Below are 21122 nucleotides of genomic sequence, written 5' to 3'. Positions count from 1 at the left end.
ACAAACAAACAAAACAAAACAAAACAGAAACACACAGCTATACGTTCTTTTTTTTTTTTTTTTTTTTTTCTGAAACGGAGTCTCGCTCTGTCGCCCAGGCTGGAGTGCAGTGATGCGTTCTCGGCTCACTGCAAGCTCCGCCTCCTGGGTTCACGCCATTTTCCTGCCTCAGCCTCCCGAGTAGCTGGGACTACAGGCGCCCGCCCCCACGCCCGGCTAATTTTTTTGTATTTTTTAACAGAGACGGGGTTTCGCCGTGTTAGCCAGGATTGTCTCGATCTCCTGACCTCGTGATCCACCCGACTCGGCCTCCCAAAGTTCTGGGATTACAGGCGTGAGCCACCGAGCCCGGCCCGTTCATTATTTTAAGAGCTTGGCATTTTAATGTTTTGCTGCAGGAGAGGGAGGCTTCAGGGATTCACACTTATATACATCCATGATGTTATTTCTGTAAGTGCAAACACATATATTTATGGCTATATGCATGGAAAAGCCCAGAAAGTGACACACCAAGATGTTATGAGTGTTTATCTGTGGGTTTTGGGATTACTAGAACTTTAAAAATGTCATTAGCACCATCAAATAGATTTACAACTGTAATGTTGATTACAAAAATAACTTAAGGGTGTAACAATAGGTTACATACGCTAGTGTTCATTCATAGTTGGAAAGCTACACAATCATTAAAAAGCGTGTTGGCAATGATACCGATATGGCAAAATTCTCACTACTTGATGCCAGGTAAAACAGCAGGAGATGCCAGATATACAGTCTATACAGCCTGATGCCAGTTTTATATAATACATTTTAAAAAAGAAAACTACATGCGTCTAGAGAAAAGACTGGAAGGAAATGTATCAAAATGTTACCTGTGCATCTCTCTAGGTGATGTGAAAGGCGTTTTTCAACTTCTTGAATTTTTCAGTTTCCGCAAAAAAAAAAAAAAAAAAAAAAAAAAAAAGTGGGTTTTTTTACCTTAATTAAAAAAAAAAAAAAAAAAAACCTGTTTCTTATCCTTTTTGAGCCGCAAGTCGCTGACCGCCGGGCACAGTAGCGATGCACCGCGTCCCCGCCCGCGTCGCTGCCGGGTCGCCCGAGGCCGCAGCACGGGAAGGTCCCGCAGGCCGCAGCGCCCCCGCGCGGTCTGTCCTGGCGGCGGGAAGGGGGTGGGCGCCGAGGGCGGGGAGGCGGTGCCGGGCGTCCCCACGCTTCCCGCGAGATCCCGCTCCGCCCGCTCCGCCCCGCTCGCCGCGCTCCCAGCTCCCCGCGCCGCGGCACTTCCTGCCTTCAGCGCCCGCGCCGCCCGCCCTCGCCTGCGCCCGTCGCCTGCCGCCCGCCGCCCGGCGACGCGCCCGCCGGCACTCCCGGAGGTGCCCCCGGCCCGGCCGGGTCGTCGCCCAGCCGCCGCGCCCGCGAGCCGCTTTGTCTCGGGCGGGGCGCGCGGGAGAGGCCGCCAGGTGCCCCCCGCCACGGGCCCGGGCCCCCCGCCCCGGGGCGGCGGCGGCGGCGCCGGGCCCCGGGGCGGGGGGCGCGCCGGGATGGGCCCCAAGCGGCGACAGCTGACGTTCCGGGAGAAGTCACGGATCATCCAGGAGGTGGAGGAGAATCCGGACCTGCGCAAGGGCGAGATCGCGCGGCGCTTCAACATCCCGCCGTCCACGCTGAGCACGATCCTGAAGAACAAGCGCGCCATCCTGGCGTCGGAGCGCAAGTACGGGGTGGCCTCCACCTGCCGCAAGACCAACAAGCTGTCTCCCTACGACAAGCTCGAGGGCTTGCTCATCGCCTGGTTTCAGCAGATCCGCGCCGCCGGCCTGCCGGTCAAGGGCATCATCCTCAAGGAGAAGGCGCTGCGCATAGCCGAGGAGCTGGGCATGGACGACTTCACCGCCTCCAACGGCTGGCTGGACCGCTTCCGCCGACGCCACGGCGTGGTGTCCTGCAGCGGCGTGGCCCGCGCCCGCGCGCGAAACGCTGCCCCCCGCACCCCGGCGGCGCCTGCCAGCCCGGCCGCGGTGCCCTCGGAGGGCAGTGGCGGGAGCACTACTGGTTGGCGCGCTCGGGAGGAGCAGCCGCCGTCGGTGGCCGAGGGCTACGCCTCGCAGGACGTGTTCAGCGCCACCGAGACCAGTCTATGGTACGACTTTCTGCCCGACCAGGCCGCGGGGCTGTGCGGAGGCGACGGACGGCCGCGTCAAGCCACCCAGCGCCTGAGCGTTCTGCTGTGCGCCAATGCCGATGGCAGCGAGAAGCTGCCCCCGCTGGTGGCCGGCAAGTCGGCCAAGCCCCGCGCAGGCCAAGGCGGCCTGCCCTGCGACTACACCGCCAACTCCAAGGGTGGTGTCACTACCCAGGCCCTGGCCAAGTACTTGAAGGCCCTGGACACCCGAATGGCTGCAGAGTCTCGCCGGGTCCTACTGCTGGCCGGCCGCTTGGCTGCTCAGTCCTTGGACACCTCAGGCCTGCGGCATGTGCAGCTGGCCTTCTTCCCGCCGGGCACCGTGCATCCGCTGGAGAGGGGAGTGGTCCAGCAGGTGAAGGGCCACTACCGCCAGGCCATGCTGCTCAAGGCCATGGCCGCGCTAGAGGGCCAGGATCGCTCAGGCCTGCAGCTGGGTCTCACGGAGGCCCTGCACTTTGTGGCTGCCGCCTGGCAGGCAGTGGAACCTTCGGATATAGCCGCCTGCTTTCGTGAGGCTGGCTTTGGGGGTGGCCCTAATGCCACCATCACCACTTCCCTCAAGAGCGAGGGGGAGGAAGAGGAAGAGGAGGAGGAGGAAGAAGAGGAGGAGGAGGAGGAGGAGGGTGAAGGAGAGGAAGAGGAGGAGGAAGGAGAGGAGGAGGAGGAGGAGGAAGCAGGGGAAGGAGAGGAATTGGGGGAGGAAGAGGAGGTAGAGGAGGAGGGTGATGTTGATGACAGTGATGAAGAAGAGGAGGAAGATGAGGAGAGCTCCTCTGAGGGCTTGGAGACTGAGGACTGGGCCCAGGGAGTAGTGGAGGCCGGTGGCAGCTTCGGGGGTTATGGTACCCAGGAGGAGGCCCAGTGCCCTACTCTGCATTTCCTGGAAGGTGGGGAGGACTCTGATTCGGACAGTGAGGAAGAGGAGGACGATGAGGAAGAGGATGATGAAGATGATGATGATGATGAGGAGGATGGTGATGAGGTGCCTGTACCCAGCTTTGGGGAGGCCATGGCTTACTTCGCCATGGTCAAGAGGTACCTGACCTCCTTCCCCATTGACGACCGTGTGCAGAGCCACATCCTCCACTTGGAACACGATCTGGTTCACGTGACCAGGAAGAACCATGCCAGGCAGGCGGGAGTTCGGGGTCTTGGACATCAAAGCTGAGTCACTGGACCTAGCTGTGCCCCCAACCTAGATTGGCAGCACCACCCCAGGGCAGAGGACTCTCTGGGCACCTGCTGTGCATGGAGCCAGAGTGTGGAGCCCCAGATCCTTTAGTAATGCTTCCCCTGGCCCTGCGACAGGCCTGGTCACCTCGGCCGGGCTGGGGGCTGAGTTCAGCCTCACTGCCTGCTTATTGCCTCTTTCTCAGAATCCTCTTTCCTCCCCATTTGGCCCTGGGCTCAGGGGACCAGGTGGGGCGGGTGGGGAGCTGTCCGGTGCTACCACACCGTGCCCTCAGTGGACTAACCACAGCAGCAGCCAGGGGTGGGCCCTGGAGGTTCCCGGCCGGAGAGTGCCTCTCCCCTCTGCCACCAGGTCTTTGGTGCGGGGGGGACCCCAAAGACATTCTGGGAAGGGCTCCAGAGGAAGGTCCAGCCTAGGCCCCCTGCAAGGCTGGCAGCCCCTACCCCCACCCCCTGGGCCGCCTCGAGAAGCACAGTTTAACTCACCACGGGCTCCTGAGCCTGCTTCTGCCTGCTTTCCACCTCCCCAGTCCCTTTCTCTGGCCCTGTCCATGTGACTTTGGCCCTTGGTTTTCTCTCCAGATTGGAGGTTTCCAAGAGGCCCCCCACCATGGGAGTGACAATGGGCGCATCCCTTTTGTGGGCAGCTGCAGGCCCCATGCCTCTCCTCCCTCTCTGGCAGGGTCCCATCCTGGGCAGAGGGGTCTGGGGCTGGGCCCAGAGTCCAGCCATCCAGCTGCTCCTTTCCCAGTTTGATTTCAATAAATCTGTCCACTCCCCTTTTGTGGGGGTGAACATTTTAACAGCCAAGGGTGCATCCTTCATGGTCTGGGCTTGCGTCTGTCTTGGGGGACATATTTGTCCTGGCTCCCTTTGGTCCTTGCTTTGGTGGGACATGGAGGCAAGTGTTGAGAGGGTGGCCCTGACCCGAAGAGGAGCAGGAGGAGACCTCAAGCTTGGGATCACTTGGCTGGGGCAGGAGGGAGGGAGCCATCAGTCTCTGGGGGCAAATCAATATGCACATGGGGACTAGGCCTACCGAGGCTGGTTTGAAGGCCTTTGCAGGAGTGAAGTCAGGACAGAAAGGAGTGTTGGGGCAGCTTCTGGGGTCCAGATTGGAGTTTGGAGGGGCATATAGGGCACCTTTGGTTTACCTTTGGTGTCTTAAGAGAGAGCCCTGGCCGGGCGCGGTGGCTCAAGCCTGTAATCCCAGCACTTTGGGAGGCGGAGACGGGCGGATCACGAGGTCAGGAGATCGAGACCATCCTGGCTAACACGGTGAAACCCTGTCTCTACTAAAAATTACAAAAAACTAGCCGGGCGAGGTGGCAGGCGCCTGTAGTCCCAGCTACTCGGGAGGCTGAGGCAGGAGAATGGCGTGAACCCGGGAGGCGGAGCTTGCAGTGAGCCGAGATCTGGCCACTGCACTCCAGCCTGGGTGACAGAGCAAGACTCCGTCTCAAAAAAAAAAAAAAAAAAAAAAAGAGAGAGCCCTTTAGGCCTTTCAGTGATTGGCATCTCCAAGCCTGGTGGCCACCTCTGGGCACAGTGGCAGGAGGAAGGTGAAATTGCTAGGAACAGATTGCACCCCCAAGATGCAGAGAATGAGTTGGTAACTCCCTGTGCAGTGCCTTCCAGGGGGGCCCCAGTACAAAGGTGAGGTCAGGTCCCTTTTCTGATCCTACCCTTTTTCCTTTCAGAGCCAGCCCCTCCCTACCCCAACTTCACTGAGGCCCCAGCGGTTCCAACCAGGGAAGGGCCTGGGCTTAAGCAAGGCTGGCAGCTCTGGGCCCCAAACCGGTTTTCCCACCTCACCTGAGGCTGGCACATCACTTCTGTGTTTCCTTCCCAGCCCCAGCCCGCCCTCACCACCAAGTTTCTCCTCCAACACTGGGAATGTTAATGGGGGAGTATCCAGTTCATCTCTTGTCCCTGGCATGCCCTGGTTATTGCCCCTTGTGGAAAATCAACACCACTATATATGACTTTAAAACTAGAAATGGGTGTGACTTCCACTCTTGGCCTGCACTTCTGGCATTCAGGAGTCCCCTCCAGGCCTTGAGGACTTTGAAGTGACAACAAAAAGTTGGGATCCCCCTTGCCACCACCTTCCCACCCCAAATCCGAACCCTGGAGTTGGAGACCAGAAAGCTACAAGTGAGCCCCACCTGTTCTGGAGTGAGCGGGAGGGAGCACGGCCTGCTTGCCCAGGTGCTCCTGTTTAACCCAGCTCCCTCACCACAGGTTCCAACAAGGCGAATTACTTCCATTTGTCTCCTGTGAAAAATAACACTTCTTGCTGGAACTGAGACTGTCTCATTAATGATAGTACCAGCTGATACTAATAGGGGCCCTGTTCTGTCCTAAATGCTTTAGATGCTCACAAAGCCCCTATAAGGTAGCTAAAGCCAAGAGAAACCAGGCAGAGGTCTGATCAGGTGCCCAAGGCCACGCGGTTAGTCAAGCTGTTTTCCCATCCTGACTCTAGAAGTACCTCTTCACTAAGGAGGGACCCATATTCCTAACCCTCCTAAGGGTAGTGCTGTTTTGGAATGGAACTGGGTACTGCAATGAATTTCTTTCTTTCTTTCTTTCTTTCTTTTTTGAGATGGAGTCCCGCTCTGTCACCTAGGCTGGAGTGCAATAGCACGATCTCAGCTCACTGCAACCTTTGACTCCCAGGTTCAGGCGATTCTCTTGCCTCAGCCTCCTCAGTGGCTGGGATTACAGGCACCCGCCACCACACCTGGCTAACTTTTTTGCATTTTTAGTAGAGACGGGGTTTTGCCATGTTGGCAAGGCTGGTCTCGAACTACTGAGCTCAGGTGATCTGCTCACCTCGGCCTCCCAAAGTGCTGGGATTACAGGCATGAGCCACTGTGCCCTGCCTGAAATGAATTTCTAATCCATGGAAGAATAGCTAGCTCATTGACGGGAGATGAGGGGTTTGGGACAAATAAGTGAGAACCATCGTCATTTCACAAAGGAGGAAATGGAGTTAAGAAGTTAAATGACCTGCCCAAGGTACTGGCCTTGAACTCTGGTGTTCTCCCTGGGAGTCTGGGTTACCTATTTAATACTCCACTAGAACACTGCTGGGAAGGGCGAGTGGCAATGACCCCATGAGCAGAGTTTTGGAGAGGGACAAAGCAAGAAGCAGTTGTACCACGCAATCCAGTTGGGTGGCAGATTATCAACAGTGCACCCCCAAATAAAGCTGACAAACACTGGAGTGCTCCCTTCATTTGGGACTAAAGGGCTAAAGGGCCAAGAAGGGGAATCCCCACCCTAGGTGTGCAGATGCAGGAATTCTGAGGGCCTGGTTGGCTTTGGCTGGTCCCAAAGTGGGTGAGTCTGGTCAGCAGGTGGCGTGGGCACAGAAGTGATGCTTTCTTGGGAAGAAGAAAAGGACAGCTAACCGCCTTTCCAAAGCTCAGGCCTGAGAGGAGGTAGCGGGGAGGGGATAAAACTACAACTCCCAGAAGTCTTTGCTCCCAGGCGAGGCGGGGATGGTTTCCATGGTTTCAGAAAACAATAAGGCCGCTCCCAGCTGGGACGTGAGTCGTTGGATTAGGCAGGCAGAGGCAGTTATGGGCTTCTGCAGCGGCAAGAAAAGAAGCGCCTGAAGGGTCGTGAGGCTGGGGCTGGACCCGGCACCGCTGGGGCGGCCAGGCCTTGAGGACGCCAATGGCGAGCAGCGTGGACGAGGAGGCGCTGCACCAGCTGTACCTGTGGGTAGACAACATCCCTCTGTCCCGGCCCAAGCGAAATCTCTCCCGGGACTTTGGTGATGGAGGTGTGTGCCCCTGTGTGTCTGCATGTTCTATCCTGTATGTTCGTGTGTAATGGGTCTCTGTGCAAACTCTTTGTGTTTGTGTGCATGTAGGGGTGGGGAGGAATCTGTCTCCTGGGACTTCAAATTGTAGACGTGTGTGCTTGTTTTCTATTTGCATCTGTGTGTGAACAATGTGTGCCCATATATGTATGTCTACATGTTCTATTCTGCGTGCATGTGGGGGGATGTGCCTGTTACTCCCTCCAGGGACATTAGTGATTAAGATATGTGTCTGCATATTTATTTGTGCATTTCTGTATGTGCTCACTCATTGCTATGTGTTCTATATTTGTCTTGTGGGAGTCTGAGTATGTGTGTGTTCATATGTGTGTTGACATGTTTAGTTCTGTATTTGTGGGGGTTTGTGTGCATGTGTTTCTTTGTGCTTGTGAAGGTGTTTGTGTTTCTAGGAATGTCTCCTGGGGTCTCAGTGACACAAATACTTACCTGTCATCTCATGTCAAGTATTTCTGTGCATCTCTGTATATTTGGGGAGGCTGTGTGCATATGTGGCTTTTTGTGCTTCTGTTTATGTGTGTTTTACATGTGTGCCTAGCATGTGTTTGTTCTATGTGTCTACACATTCTGCCCTATGTATCTGTGTGTAGAGAGATCTTATCACATGTGTCTCTGCTTATGTGACTCTTTTACTCTCCTGGAACTTTGGTGTTGGAGTGTGTGTGTGTGTATCATGCATCCATGTGAATTCCCTGGGCTCCTGAAAGCCTGTCTTGGAGACTCATTCTCTCTCTCTCTCTCTCTTTTTTTTTTTTCTTGTTGCCCAGGCTGGAGTGCAGTGGCATGATCTCAGCTCACTGCAACCTCCAACTTCTAAGTTCAAGCGATTCTTCTGCCTCAGCCACCCAAGTAGCTGGGATTACATGCACCACCACACCCAGCTAATTATTGTATTTTTAGTAGAGATGGGGTTTCACCATGTTGGCCAGGCTATTCTCGAACTCCTGGTTTTGGGTGATACGCCTGCCTCAGCCTCCCAAAATGTTGGGATTATAGGTGTGAGCCACTGCGCTGGCTGACTCATTCTCTACTAGAGGACCAGGGACTCAGTATTCCCATTCCTAAATTCATGGGGAAGGGATGCAGCTCCTCTGAGGTATACTGGAGACTTAGTCTCCTCTACCTATGACTATTCTTAATGTTTTTGTCTCCCTCCTTATCCTTCCCCTTTCTGCATCTCCACCCCTCCATTGGGTTCCACCGCTCTGCCATGCCTGATTCTCCCACCCACCTTCTCTCCCCTCCTCCTTCCTTACCCATGCCCCCACCTTCCATATCTGCTCCCTCTCCCTCAGTCCTAGTTGCAGAGGTCATCAAGTTTTACTTCCCCAAGATGGTGGAGATGCACAATTATGTCCCCGCCAACTCTCTCCAGCAGAAACTCAGCAACTGGGGTCATCTGAACAGGTAGAATACCTGGGTGCAGGAGTGGGAATCTCTAGCCCCCACCCTGGGTTCCCAGGAAGGACTACCCCAGCCCCATCATCTCCTATGGTCTTGGTTGCCCAGGCTGAGACTGTTTTGGTGGCAGGGTGGGGAGGGTCAACGCAGACAGAATTCGTCCGATTACAAAATGAAAAGACTATTCTATTCGGAAGGAGGCAAGGAACCTCGGGACACCCACACAAGGAAGCTCAGATGCGATGCCCTTCCACTCCCCCAGGGCTGTGCACTCAGAACTGCAACCACCATGCCCCCTTCCCTCTCCCCCGTCCCCTCGCTTCATTTCCCCAGGACCCAATCCGCTATCCCTGTATCTACCCATCAGGAAGGTGCTGAAAAGGCTGAACTTTTCAGTACCGGATGACGTGATGCGCAAGATCGCAGAGTGCGCCCCAGGTGTGGTGGAGCTGGTGCTTATACAGCTGAGGCAGCGCCTGGAGGAGAGGCAGAGGCGCAGGAAGCAGGACACTGGCTCCTTACAGGTGCCACCCCGCTCGAGCTTCTCCCACTGCTCTGGGGGCTGGGTGGGGGGCACTCCCTGGACCACAGAAAGGCCAGCCTGGGTGATAAGTGTGGGGGAGGGGTGCTTGGCTAATAGAGTCTGGCCTGGGGGCCTGTGGAAGGGACATAGGGTTCCTTGGGGATGACTGAGCCTGGGCTCACAGCGGACCCCGGGGTTCTTTCAGGAGCTGGCTCCCCAGGATGGCAGTGGCTACATGGATGTGGGTAAGGTGGCCTTTTCCATTTCTTCCTCCCCAGTGGAGCTTTCCTTCTGTCCTTCTTCCTGTCGCTTGTGAGAGTGGAACTGGGGCGGGGGAAGGAGGAGAGTGAGATTCCAGCACAGTCATTCCTCCACTTGCCTTGTCACAGGTTTATCCCAGAAGGCCCGAGGTGAAGGTGCCCTGGACCCCCAGGGAGGGGGTCAGCTCAGGTAAAGAAGCTGGGAGTTCCCGACTTCATCAGGCTGGTGATCTCTGCACACAGCTGGGGTTGGGGGGCAGGGTAGGCTGAGCCTGAGGCACGAAAGGGGCTAGAGGGGGAGAAGGGAAGGCCTGGTCGAGGGCACTGGAAGGGTGAGTGTAGGGCCTGAGGTCCAAGCCTCCGCTAAGCTGCTTCCCACCCCAGCGGGGTACGGCTGCCGGCGCCTCGGCCTCCAGCGTATAACCAGGCGTTGCAGGGCGACCCGAGCTTCGTCCTCCAGATCGCTGAAAAGGAGCAGGAGCTGTTGGCCTCGCAGGAGACCGTGCAGGTGAGGGGTCTAGGAAGGCTGCAGGTGGGGGGTCGTGGCTAGCAGAGGCCAAGTAGGAGGGAGCAGGCCGCCGGACTTGACCCTTGTGCGGCGCGGCTTAGGTCCTGCAGATGAAGGTAAGGCGCCTGGAGCACCTGCTCCAGCTCAAGAACATGCGGATCGAAGACCTCTCCCGGCGGCTCCAGCAGGCGGAGCGGAAGCAGCGGTGAGCGGCTGCCCGGGCCGCGCGGGGACGCCCAGGTACCCGCCAGTGCCCCGACTCCGCGCCCGACCCACCCGCCGATGGACAGACCATTGGGAGGGCGGAGCCCGCTGCTCTCGGGAGCCTCTTGGGGCCCGAGTGCCCTCCTTCCTTGGGATGGGTGAGCGTGGGAGGAGGTGGGACAGGAACTCTGGGAGCGGAGGCCCGGGACTGAGCCGCCTCCTCCCACTCCATCCGGGTCAGGAGAATGGACCGCTTTCCAGAGCCCAGAAGCCACGTGCAGAGACCTAGCCTGCCCCCCAAAGCAGTGTCCAACACCTCCGGCCCGGCCTTACAGTCCCCCGCGCTGGGCCTTGGGGGGCGGTCCCCTGGCTCTGTCCACACCCCCAGAATCAGGTACCCGCGCAGCTCCAAGGACGGCTGCGTCTCCACCCGGGCTAGTTCCCCATGCCCTCAGCCATGGGGGAATCTGCCCTGGGCCGCTGAGGGGCTCCCCTGCCCCTCCTGGGAACTTACCTGGGACCCACCTCGGCGATGGAGACCGCAGCAGCTGGAGAGGAAAGAGTGAGGGGTGGGATCGCCAGGAGGAGGGAGGACATCAACGATGTGCCTGTAGCAGTCGCTCCTCCCTCCTCGCACACGGGGTACTGAGGGGGAAGGTTTGAAGGATAAGGCTCAGGGCTGCCCCATTAAAGTTAGTGTTCTGTTCTATTTCCTGTGCCTGCCTTCTCTTTCTGCATTGATCTCTGAGGGGAGCGAGTTTCTGCTTCCCTTGTCCTCGATCTCCCCACCTCCGCCTTGAGTGAAAGAGCTTTCTGGACCCAGAGTGGGTCTCATCTTGTGGGTGGCTGGGTCCTGTGTGGCCACAGCTTGGTAGGTTGATGATATCACCAGGGGTCAGGTTATGCGCAGGATGACAGCCTTTTTTTTTTTTTTTTTTGCGACGGAATCTCGCTCTGTCGCCCAGGCTGGAGTGCAGTGGCGAGATCTCAGCTCACTGCAAGCTCCGCCTCCCGGGTTCACGCCATTCTCCTGCCTTAGCCTCCTGAGTAGCTGGGACTACAGGTGCCCGCCACCACGCCTGGCTAATTTTTTTTTTTTTTTTTGTATTTTTAGTAGAGACAGGGTTTCACCATGTTAGTCAGGATGGCCTCCATCTCCTGACCTCGTGATCCACCCGCCTTGGCCTCCCAAAGTGTTGGGATTACAGGCGTGAGCCACCGCACCCTGCCACAGCCTAACTTCTAACCCTGGCCTTAGATTGACCCCCAAACCCACCCTCACAGTGTTCTCCAACCTTGTCCAAACCCAACCTCAAACCCAGGTTTCAGATTCTTCCCAAATGTTGCCACACACTCACGGTCAACCCTATGTATGACCCCTAACCCGGCCCTCTGTAGGACTGTCCTCCCTACTCCTGTACAACTCCAACCCTGCCCACAGATGATCCCAACTTCAATGGATTGAGGCCAAGCTTTACTCCCAACCCTGGCACACACACTACAGCCATGGCGTGACCCTAACTTTAATGGTTTTCTGACTACCAGTAATGTGAAACATTTGTAAATACTAAAATCCATCCGGGCATGGTGGCTCAGGCCTGTAATCCCAGCACTTTGGGAGGCCAAGGCGGGTGGGTCACTTGAGGTCAGGAGTTCAAGACCAGCCTGGCCAACATGGTGAAAACCCATCTCTATTAAAAATACAAAAAATTAGCCAGGCGTGGTGACAGGCGCCTGTAATCCCAGCTACTTGGGAAGTTGAGGCAGGAGAATTGCTTGAAGCTGGGAGGCAGAGGTTTCAGTGAGCCAAGATCGCACCACTGCACTCCAGCCTGGGCAACATAATGAGACTCTGTCTCAAAACAAAACAAACATCCTGAGATCCCACAATTCTGTTCCTAGGCATATATTCAGCACATACCCAAGGGAAACCTAGCCTCTTGTGTTCTGTGTTGTGGGAGACATGTAACAGCAACGTTCATAGCAACACTCTTTTTGTTTGTTTTTTCTTTTTCTTTTTTTTTTTTGAGATGGAGTCTCGCTCTGTCATCCAGGCTGGAGTGCAGTTGCACGATCTCGGCTGCAACCTCCACCTCCTGAGTTCAAGCGATTCTCTTGCCTCAGCCTCCGAAGTAGCTGGGATTATAGGCACATGCCATCACATCTAGCTAATTTTTAATATTTTTGGTAGAGACAGGTTTCACCATGTTGGCCAGGCTGTTCTCAAATTCATGACCTCAAGTCATCCACCTGCCTTGGCCTCCCAAAGTGCTGGGATTACAGGCATGAGCCACCATATCTAGCCTATAGGAGTACTCTTTGTAATAGCAAAAGAATTGAAAAGAACCTGTATAAGTTATCCCTTACTGTGTAGCAAATTACCACCAATTTAACAGCTTAGAACAACACATACTTATTATTATATCTCACATTTTCTGTGGGTCAAGAGTCCAGGCAAGGCTTGGCTGGGTCCTCTGCTTCAGTGTTTCTTTCCTACAAGGCTGGAAGCAAAGGGCCAACCAGAACTGCAGTTTCATCTGAAGGCACAACTAGGGAAGAATCTAGGCTTTCAGGCTTACTTGGTTGTTGACTCAATTCACTTCCTAGTGGGCTGTCAGACTAGAGGCTTTAGTGTTTTACTGGTTGTTGGCTGATGGCCACTGTCATTTCTTTGACACATGGCCATCTCCAGTATGGTAGCTTACTTCATCAAAGCCAGGAATGGAGAGAGTTGATAATCTGCTACCAACAAGGGAGTTACAGGCCTGGTGCTGTGGCAGAGGTGCACTTCTCAGAGACAGACTTAGCTATATCTGGATACCAGGAGCAGAGTCCTCAAAGAGGAAGAACCTTCAGGACCTGGCCCAGCCTCTGCCATGCAAGAGGCCAACAGGTGAGGTCGTGACATCAGTCATCAAACCTGTATTCTGGGCCCACAGTGCTACTGCTAAGGCAGAACTATTAACCTGCCCTGTCTCCTGGTCCTTGGGCCACTCCATCAGCCATTCCTACTAGCTTCACATATAGCAGCCTACAGGTGAGGATACATGGATAAAAGTTTCAGAAAATAGAACTCTGGGGGCATATTGCAGACTATGGAGAGATCATGGTGCTAGAGCAAGGGTCAGTGTGTGTGAAGGGCTAATGGTTAGTTCAGGGCAAGTGGAGGGTCAGGTGGAGCCAGTGTTAACCTAAGACCAGGTGGAGCGCATGGATGGGGCTCAGAACAAGGTCAGGAGTAGTCAGCAATTTTTATTTCATTTATTATTGAATATTTTAAATATTACTGAATGGGACTAAATATAATCCTTTGTTCATGACACTCTCTCCCCATTTGTCCATAATCAACTCACTTATGAACACCTATAAACCCACCTCCTGCCCCAAGAATGGAATTATTACAAATAACTTACACCTGGCATGTGCTTCTTGCATCTCTCCCCCTTGCTTCCACTCAGATATAACCAGCATCCTAGATTTCATCCTTCCATTGCTTTTTCCTCCTTGTGGTAGACAGCTCCTAACGTGGCTCCCAGTAATCCCTGACTCCTGGTCGTCACCCCCATGTGTATCCCTTTCCTTGAATATAGGCTGGACTTAGTGACTTGCTTCTGATAAGTAGAATACAGCAAATGTGATAGGATGTCAACTTTTGTGATTACATTAGATAAGATTACAACTCCCTTATTTTTAAATTTTTAAAAATTTTTTCTTTCTTTTTTTTCTTTTCTTTTCTTTTCTTTCTTTCTTTCTTTTTTTTTTTTTTTTTTTTTTGAGACAGAGTATTGCTTTGTCACTCAGGCTGGAGTGCAGTGGTGTGATCTCGGCTCACTGCACCCTCCAGCTCCCTGGTTCAAGTGATTCTCCTGTCTCAGCCTCTCCAGTAGCTGGGATTACAGGCACATGCCACCACGCCTGGCTAATTTTTGTATTTTTAGTAGAGATGGGGATCCACCATATTGGTCAAGCTGGTCTCAAATTCCTGACCTCAGGTGATCCACCAGCCTCGGCCTCCCATAGTGCTGGGATTACAGCTGTGAACCGCTGGTGGCGCCCAGCCATAACACCCTTCGTTTTTAGAGACAGGGTTTTACTCTGTTGCCCAGGCTGGAGTGCAGTGGCACAATTTTGGCTAACTGCAACCCCAGCCTCCCAGGTTCAACCAATCTTCCCACCTCAGCCTCCTGAACAGGTGGGAGGACAGGTGCATACCACCATGTCCAGCTATTTTTTTTTTTTTTTTAAAATGAGACAGAGTCTCGCTCTGTTGTCCAGGCTGGAGTGCAGTGGCATGATCTCGGCTCACTGCAACATCCGCCTCCCAGGTTCAAGCGATTCTCCTGCCTCAGCCTTCTGAGTAGCTGGAATTACAGGCACCTGCCATTACGCCCAACTAATTTTTGTATTTTCAGTAGAGATGGTGTTTTACCATGTTGATCTAGCTGGTCTCGAACTTCTGACCTCAGGTGATCCACCCACCTCGGCCTCCCAAAGTGCTGGGATTACAGGTGTAAGCCACTGCACCTGGTCTTTTTTTTTTTTTTTTTTTTTTTTTTTTTTTTTTTTTTTGGAGAGACAGGATCTCACTTTGTTACCCAGGCTGGTCTCCAACTCCTATGTTCAAGTAAGCCTCCTGCCTCGGCCTCCCAAAGTGCTGGGATTACAGTGCTTGGCCCCTCTCCTCTCTCTAACTGACACTAAATCCGCTATCTTCTGGTTCATTCATTTGTTCTTTCCTCTAATATTTATTGAGTACCTACTACGTACTAAATACCAGGAATACAAAAGTGAGTATAAAATATGATTTGTTCCCTCCAGTGTTCACAACCCTACAGGAGAGGAAGGCATGCAAGGTTATTTAAACTTTGTTACTTAATGTTTTCAATAGATAAAACATATATATGATTTTAAAAAAACACATAAAAAGTGAAAAGTTTTCTTGTTCCCAGCACATCTCTAATAGGGAACGTCTATCTTTAGTTTTTATGTATCCTTCCAGAATGACTTTATGTGACTATAAACAAACATGCACATTTGTCGTACTCTTATTTTTGAGACAGAGTCTTGCTCTGTCACCCAGGCTGGAGTGTAGTGGCACAATTTCAGTTCACTGCACCCTCCACCTCCTGGGTTCAAGTGATTCTTGTGCCTCGGCCTCCTGAGTAGCTGGGACTACAGGCACAAGCCACCATGCCTGGCTAATTTTTATATATTTAGTAGAGATGGGGTTTTGCCATGTTGACCCGAGCACCTGAGCTCAAATGAACCGCCCGCCTTGGCCTCCCAAAGTGCTGGGAAAACAGGCGTAAACCACTGCACCTAGCTAAGGTTATTATTGATTGATTGATTGATTGATTGATTGAGACAGAGTCTCGCTCTGTTGACCAGGCTGTAGTACAGTGGCACAATCTCAGCTCACTGCAAGCTCTGCCTCCTGGGTTCACGCCATTCTCCTGCCTCAGCCTCCCAAGTAGCTGGGACTGCAGGTGCCCGCCACCACACCCGGCTAATTTTTGTATTTTTAGTAGAGACGGGGTTTCACCTTATTAGCCAGGATGGTCTCGATCTCCTGACTTTGTGATCCACCCACCTCAGCCTCCCAAAGTGCTGGGATTACAGACGTGAGCCATCGCACCCGACCTAAGGTTAACATTTAAATCAGCAGATGAGGCTGGGCATGGTGGCTCATGCCTGTAATCCCAGCACTTTGGGAGGCCTAGGCGGGTGGATTGCCTAGGTGGTCAGGAGTTCAAGACCAGCCTGGCCAACATGGCAAAACCCCATCTCTACTAAAAATACAAAAATTAGCTGGGCGTGGTGGCACAAGCCTGTAATCCCAGCTACTCAGGAGGCTGAGGCATGAGAATCACTTGAATCCAGGAGGGAGAGGTTGCAGTGAACCAAGATTGTGCAACTGCACTGCAGTCTGGGCAACAGAGTGAGACCCTGTTTCAAAAGTAAATAAATAATGCTGGACGCAGTGGCTCATGCCTAAATAATCCCAACACTTTGGGAGGCCAAGGCGGGCAGATCACCTGAGGTCAGGAATTCAAGACCAGCCTGGCCAACATGATGAAAACCCCATCTCTACTAAAAATACAAAAATTAGCCAGGCGGGGTGATGAGTGCCTGTAATCCCAGCTACTCGGGAGGCTGAGGCAGGAGAATCGCTTGAACCGGGGAGGTGGAGGTTGCAGGGAACCAAGATCATGCCACTGCACTCTGGCCTGGGCAACAGAGTGAGAATCCATTTCAAAAAACAAAAGGAAAAAAGAAACAAATCAGCAGATGAGTGAAACAGATTTCCCTCCCTAAGGTGAGTGGGCCACATCCAGTCAGTTGAGACCTAAATAGAAGAAAAAGGCTGGCCCTCACCAAATAAGAGAGAATTTTTATTGCCTGGTGGCCTTTGAATGGGAGCATCAGCTTTTTTCTTACCTTTGGGCTCAAACTAAAACATTGATTCTTCCTTGGTCTCAAACCTCCTGGCCTTTGGACTGGAGCTACATCATTGACTTTCCTGGTTCTCAGGTATTTGGACTCAGACTGGAACTAAACCATTGGCTCTCCTGGGTCTCCAACTTGCCAACTCACCCTGCAGCTCTTGGGACTGGTCAGACTCCATAATTTTGTGAGCCAATTCCTTATAATATGTCAGTCTTTCCTATCCGCCCTCTTTCCTGGTTCTGTTTCTCTGGAGAATCCTAGCTAATACAAAATTTTCCTTAGCAGGTTGGGCACGGTAGCTCACGCCTGTAATCCTAGCATTTTGGGAGGCTGAGGTGGGTGGATCGCTTGAGGCCAGGAGTTCGAGATAAGCCTGGATAACATTGCAAAACCCCATCTCTACTAAAAATACAAAAATTATCCCGACATAGTGGCTCATGCCTGTAATCCTGGCTACTTGGGAAGACATTGAAAACTTCCTCTTTTTTTTTTTTTAAGTCATATAAGATTATATTGTCTGTACCAAATTTATTTAAGAAGTCCTCTATTTATGGACATTTGAGTTATTTCCAATCTTTTGTTATTACAAGAATGCAACAATAAATAACCTCATACATTCATGATTTAGTATCATGTGGAAGTATATCTGAATGATAAATTCCAGAACTGGGGTTGCTAGATCAAAGAATATATGCACCTGTAATCTTTGTTGTGTTTTTCTTTTTCTTTTCTTTTTTCTTTTTTTTGAGTCGGAGTCTCACACTATGGCCCAGGCTGCAGTGCAATGGCGCTATCTCGGCTCACTGCAACCTCTGCCTCCTGGGTTCAAGCGATTCTCCTGCCTCAACCTCCTGGGTAGCTGACATTACAGGCACCTGCCACCATGCCCGGCGGACCATGCCCGGCTAATTTTTTGTATTTTTAGTAGAGATGGGGTTTCACCAGGCTGTTTTTTTTTTCTCTTTTTTTTTTGTGTGTGTGCATTTGTAATCTTGATAGTTGTTGTGAAATTGTCCTCTACAAGGGCATGGCTCAGAGGAGAGACTGAAGACTGGTAGTCCATTGCCCTGCTTTGTTTGGTTTGCACGGTGTAGTGTTTTTTACAAAGTTGCAAATTTTTGTGTTGATGAGGATGTGAAGCAACAGGAACTCTTTTTTTTTTTTTTTTCTTTTTTTTGAGACGGAGTCTCGCTCTGTCACCCAGGCTGGAGTGCAGTGGCCAGATCTCAGCTTACTGCAAGCTCCGCCTCCCGGGTTCACGCCATTCTCCTGCCTCAGCCTCCCGAGTAGCCGGGACTACAGGTGCCCGCCACCGCGCCCGGCTAGTTTTTTGTATTTTTTAGTAGAGACGGGGTTTCACCGTGTTAGCCAGGCTGGTCTCGATCTCCTGACCTCGTGATCCGCCCGTCTCGGCCTCCCAAAGTGCTGGGATTACAGGCTTGAGCCACCGTGCCCGGCCAACAGGAACTCTTATACTCTGCTAATGGGAGTGTAAGTACAATCATTTTGGAAAACAATTTGCCAGTTTCTTTTAAACACATGCCATGGCTGGGTGCAGTGGGTCATGCCTGTAATCCCAGCACTTTGGGAGTCCGAGGTGGGTTGATCACCTGAGGTCAGGAGTTAGAGACCAGCCTGGCCAACATGATGAAACCCTGTCTCTATTAAAAATACAAAAAAATTGGCCAGGCATGGTGGCTCATGCCTGTAATCTCAGCACTTTAGGAGGCCGAGGTGGGCTGTTTACCTGAGGTTGGGAAGTCGAGACTAGCCTGACCAACATGGAGAAACCCCGTTTCTACTAAAAACACAAAATTAGCTGGGCGTAGTGGCGCATGCCTGTAATCTCTAAAAAAAATACAAAAATTAGCTGGGTGTGGTGGCATGCGCCTGTAGTCCTGGCTACTGGGGAGGCTGAGGTGGGAGGAGTGCTTGAGCCCAGGAGGCAGAGGTTGCAGAGCTGAGATCGCACCACTGCACTACAGCCTGGGTGGCAGAGTGAGACTGTCTCAAAAAAAAAAAAAAAAAAAAAGGTGGAATTACTCATTTCATTGATCATTTTTATTAGGTACTGCCAAGCAGTTTTCCAATGAGGTTATAGTTGTTTAATTTTTAATTAAAAAGAATTGAGGGCTGGGCACAGTGGCTTGTGCTTCTGGTCTGGTCTCACACATTAGGAGCCCAAGGTTGGGTGATCGCTTGAGGCTAAGAGTTTGAGACCAGCCTGGGCAACATAGTGAGACTCTGTCTCTGAAAAATAAAAATAAAAAAACTAAAAGGGTACAGAATACCATGTGTTTGGAGTTACAGCGAGTGTTGTGTATTTTTTTTTTTTTTTTTTTTTTTTTTTTGAGACGGAGTTTTGCTCTGTCGCCCAGGCTGGAGTGCAGTGGTGTCATCTGGGCTCACTGATCACAGGCGCCCACCACCATGCTAATTTTTTTGTATTTTTAGTAGAGATGGGTTTTCACCATGTTAGCCAGGATGATCTCAATCTCCTGACCTCATGATCCGCCCACCTCGGCCTCCCAAAGTGCTGTCATTACAGGCTTCAGCCACCGCGTCCGGCCGAGTGGTGGTGTTGTTTTTTTTAAAACTCACCAGGTTCTCATGGTGTGTGGATGTTTTATATGTGCTCCATCTGTTCTCCCAACCTGGAGTTGCTCCTAATTCTTGTCTTGCCTCTATCTCCAGGGAGCTTGGCAGGGGCCTGTGGTTTCCCTTGCAGAACCATCTAACTTTGGTAAGGCCCTCTGCACAGGAAGTCCCAGAGCCTGGGCACCACTTGTGTGGTAAAACAGACACATTGGGCAGTGATGGGGCAGCCATGTAACTCCTGCCCTGACTTCCTCCTGACACGAAGAGTCTCATTTTCTCCTGGAGGCTTTCCAGAACCATCTTTGGCTTTCCCTGAGAGCATGTAGTATCCCCAGGCACGGGCAGGTCTGTATTTCAACTCCTCCCAGTTGGCCAGACTGCCCAGTGTCTGGGAGTGTGAGGAACATTTGGCAAGGACAGGAGACCACAGTTCTTTGTGTGTGGTGTCCCTCCTACACTAAACTGTGAGTGCCTTCCACTCCACAGAGCCTAGCACAATGACTTACTCATCAGACACATTCAGTAAATGTTTGCTGAAAGGAGTTGACAATTCGGAAATAACCCTGGGCTGTGCAGTTAGCAGCTAGTTTGTGTTTGAGAGAGCCCACACCAGAGATGGTTTTGAGAAGTTGGCTAGAAAGACTTTTGAAAAAAGCAGGGTTGGGCCAGGTGCGGTGGCTCACGCCTTTAATCCCAGCACTTTGGGAGGCTGAGGCGGGCAGATCACTTGAGGCTAGGAGTTCAAGACCAGCCTAACCAACATGGTGAAACCCTATCTCTACTAAAAATACAAAAATGAGCCCTGGGTGTGGTAATCCCAGCTGCTTGGGAGGCTGAGGCAGAAGAATGGCTTGAACCCAGGGGGGCGGAGGCGGTAGTGAGCCGAGATGGTGCCACTGAACTCCAGCCTGGGCGACAGAGTGACACTCTGTCTCAAAAATAAATAAATAAATAGGCAAACCTTATCCTGGTTGAAGAGGGCTTGAATTTTGGCTATAGAGAGTGGGGAGGACCTTCCAGGTTGGAAGGTTGGGTAAGGAGGGAGAGGGGATCACAAATGTCTGCACTGACCCAGAAGGTAATTAACCATGAGAAACAGGGATTGGTGGAGACTATGGTAAAGTGATGTGCTCTTACGGGGCTTGTAATGCCAGGCTGGAATGTGAGCCCATGTCGTTAGATGTTTTGATATTTCAAAAGAAGCCACGAAACCAGATTCCTGATTCCAGAAAGAGGAGGGGGAGGCAGGAGGGGGAAGAACTTTTTAAAAAAGCCCCATGTGGGCTAAACAAACTACATCTACAGGCCACTTGGGGCCCACCGTCTGCCAACTTTAGACCTTCAAGACAAGGTCTAAAGGTGGGGTGGGAGTGGCTAGAGTGGGCAGGACTGAGTGGGCTGAGATCAGAATGTGAAAAGCTCTCAATGTAAGTGCTGTCTCTCAAACGCGAGGGCACATGAATCACCCAAAATGCTGCTAAAGTTTGTGAAGCGCTACTGGAGACAGTCCCAGAGGGCTTTGGAGCAGGAGAGGGACGCGATGAAAACAAGAGCTCAGAAGGATTAATTTGCCAACAGTGTGCAGACAGGAGATCAGCAGACAGGTTATCGACCACAGGGTGGCAGACTTGAGGGCTCCTTTAAGGCAGCGACCCGGGCCCTGCTGAAGGGAAGCTGGCCTTCAGCCGCCCAGGCCGCCACTCCTCTAGTTCCGTTGCAAGGCAGGCGCTGCGTGCTCCGGACGGCTTACTGCGGGCACTTGGGGAATCCGTCCCCACGGGCGAAGTATAGGTGGGGTGTTCGCGAACCGGCGGGCGGAGAGCACCGGCAAGAACCCCCGCAGAACGGAGGGCCACGCCTCTCGCTCCCCGGCTCATTGCAGGCGCCCACATCCCACCCTGCAGTGCCGAAAGAGGCGCATCTCGCTGCCATGGCGACCGCCTCCATGGAGACCG

The 21122-nt window shown here is 52.6% G+C and overlaps 2 protein-coding genes across 4 annotated transcripts; both read left to right on the top strand.

Moving 5' to 3' along the window:
• The first annotated feature begins 1280 nt into the window (after nucleotides 1-1280).
• CENPB (centromere protein B) lies at nucleotides 1281-4183 on the top strand. The gene has a single exon (XM_008019677.3). The coding sequence runs from the start codon at nucleotides 1539-1541 to the stop codon at nucleotides 3348-3350; it is 1812 nt and encodes a 603-aa protein (XP_008017868.2). The 5' UTR covers nucleotides 1281-1538; the 3' UTR covers nucleotides 3351-4183.
• A 103-nt stretch (nucleotides 4184-4286) lies between these two features.
• Nucleotides 4287-10911, top strand: SPEF1 (sperm flagellar 1). 3 transcript variants are annotated; one of them, XM_008019671.3, is made up of 7 exons: nucleotides 4287-7169; nucleotides 8522-8633; nucleotides 8995-9151; nucleotides 9356-9395; nucleotides 9540-9600; nucleotides 9795-9918; nucleotides 10020-10911. In XM_008019671.3, exons 1-7 carry the CDS (start codon nucleotides 7061-7063, stop codon nucleotides 10125-10127), a joined length of 711 nt encoding a protein of 236 aa, XP_008017862.1. In that variant the 5' UTR covers nucleotides 4287-7060; the 3' UTR covers nucleotides 10128-10911. The 3 variants fall into 3 exon arrangements, with proteins under 3 accessions (XP_008017862.1, XP_037846760.2, XP_037846759.2); XM_037990832.2 differs by lacking the exon at nucleotides 4287-7169 and having other exon boundaries at nucleotides 7186-8633; nucleotides 10020-10158; nucleotides 10364-10911; XM_037990831.2 differs by lacking the exon at nucleotides 4287-7169 and having other exon boundaries at nucleotides 7186-8633.
• The last annotated feature ends 10211 nt before the right edge of the window (nucleotides 10912-21122 follow it).

The sequence above is a fragment of the Chlorocebus sabaeus genome, chromosome 2, assembly GCF_047675955.1.
Source record: "Chlorocebus sabaeus isolate Y175 chromosome 2, mChlSab1.0.hap1, whole genome shotgun sequence".
In the NCBI taxonomy this organism is placed as follows: Eukaryota; Metazoa; Chordata; class Mammalia; order Primates; family Cercopithecidae; genus Chlorocebus; species Chlorocebus sabaeus.
The sequence above is the reverse complement of the archived record's forward strand: the minus strand, read 5'-3'. Positions and strand labels throughout refer to the sequence as shown.

What these genes read in the sequence shown, in the direction of transcription:
- CENPB (XM_008019677.3), top strand. Translation starts at nt 1,539, where the DNA reads ATGGGCCCCAAGCGGCGACAGCTGACGTTCCGGGAGAAGTCACGGATC.
- SPEF1 (XM_037990832.2), top strand. Translation starts at nt 8,365, where the DNA reads ATGTTTTTGTCTCCCTCCTTATCCTTCCCCTTTCTGCATCTCCACCCC. An exon ending in AACTGGGGTCATCTGAACAG is followed by an intron (nt 8,634 to 8,994) that starts GTAGAATACCTG and finishes TCTACCCATCAG; the next exon opens with GAAGGTGCTGAAAAGGCTGA. An exon ending in CAGGGAGGGGGTCAGCTCAG is followed by an intron (nt 9,601 to 9,794) that starts GTAAAGAAGCTG and finishes TTCCCACCCCAG; the next exon opens with CGGGGTACGGCTGCCGGCGC.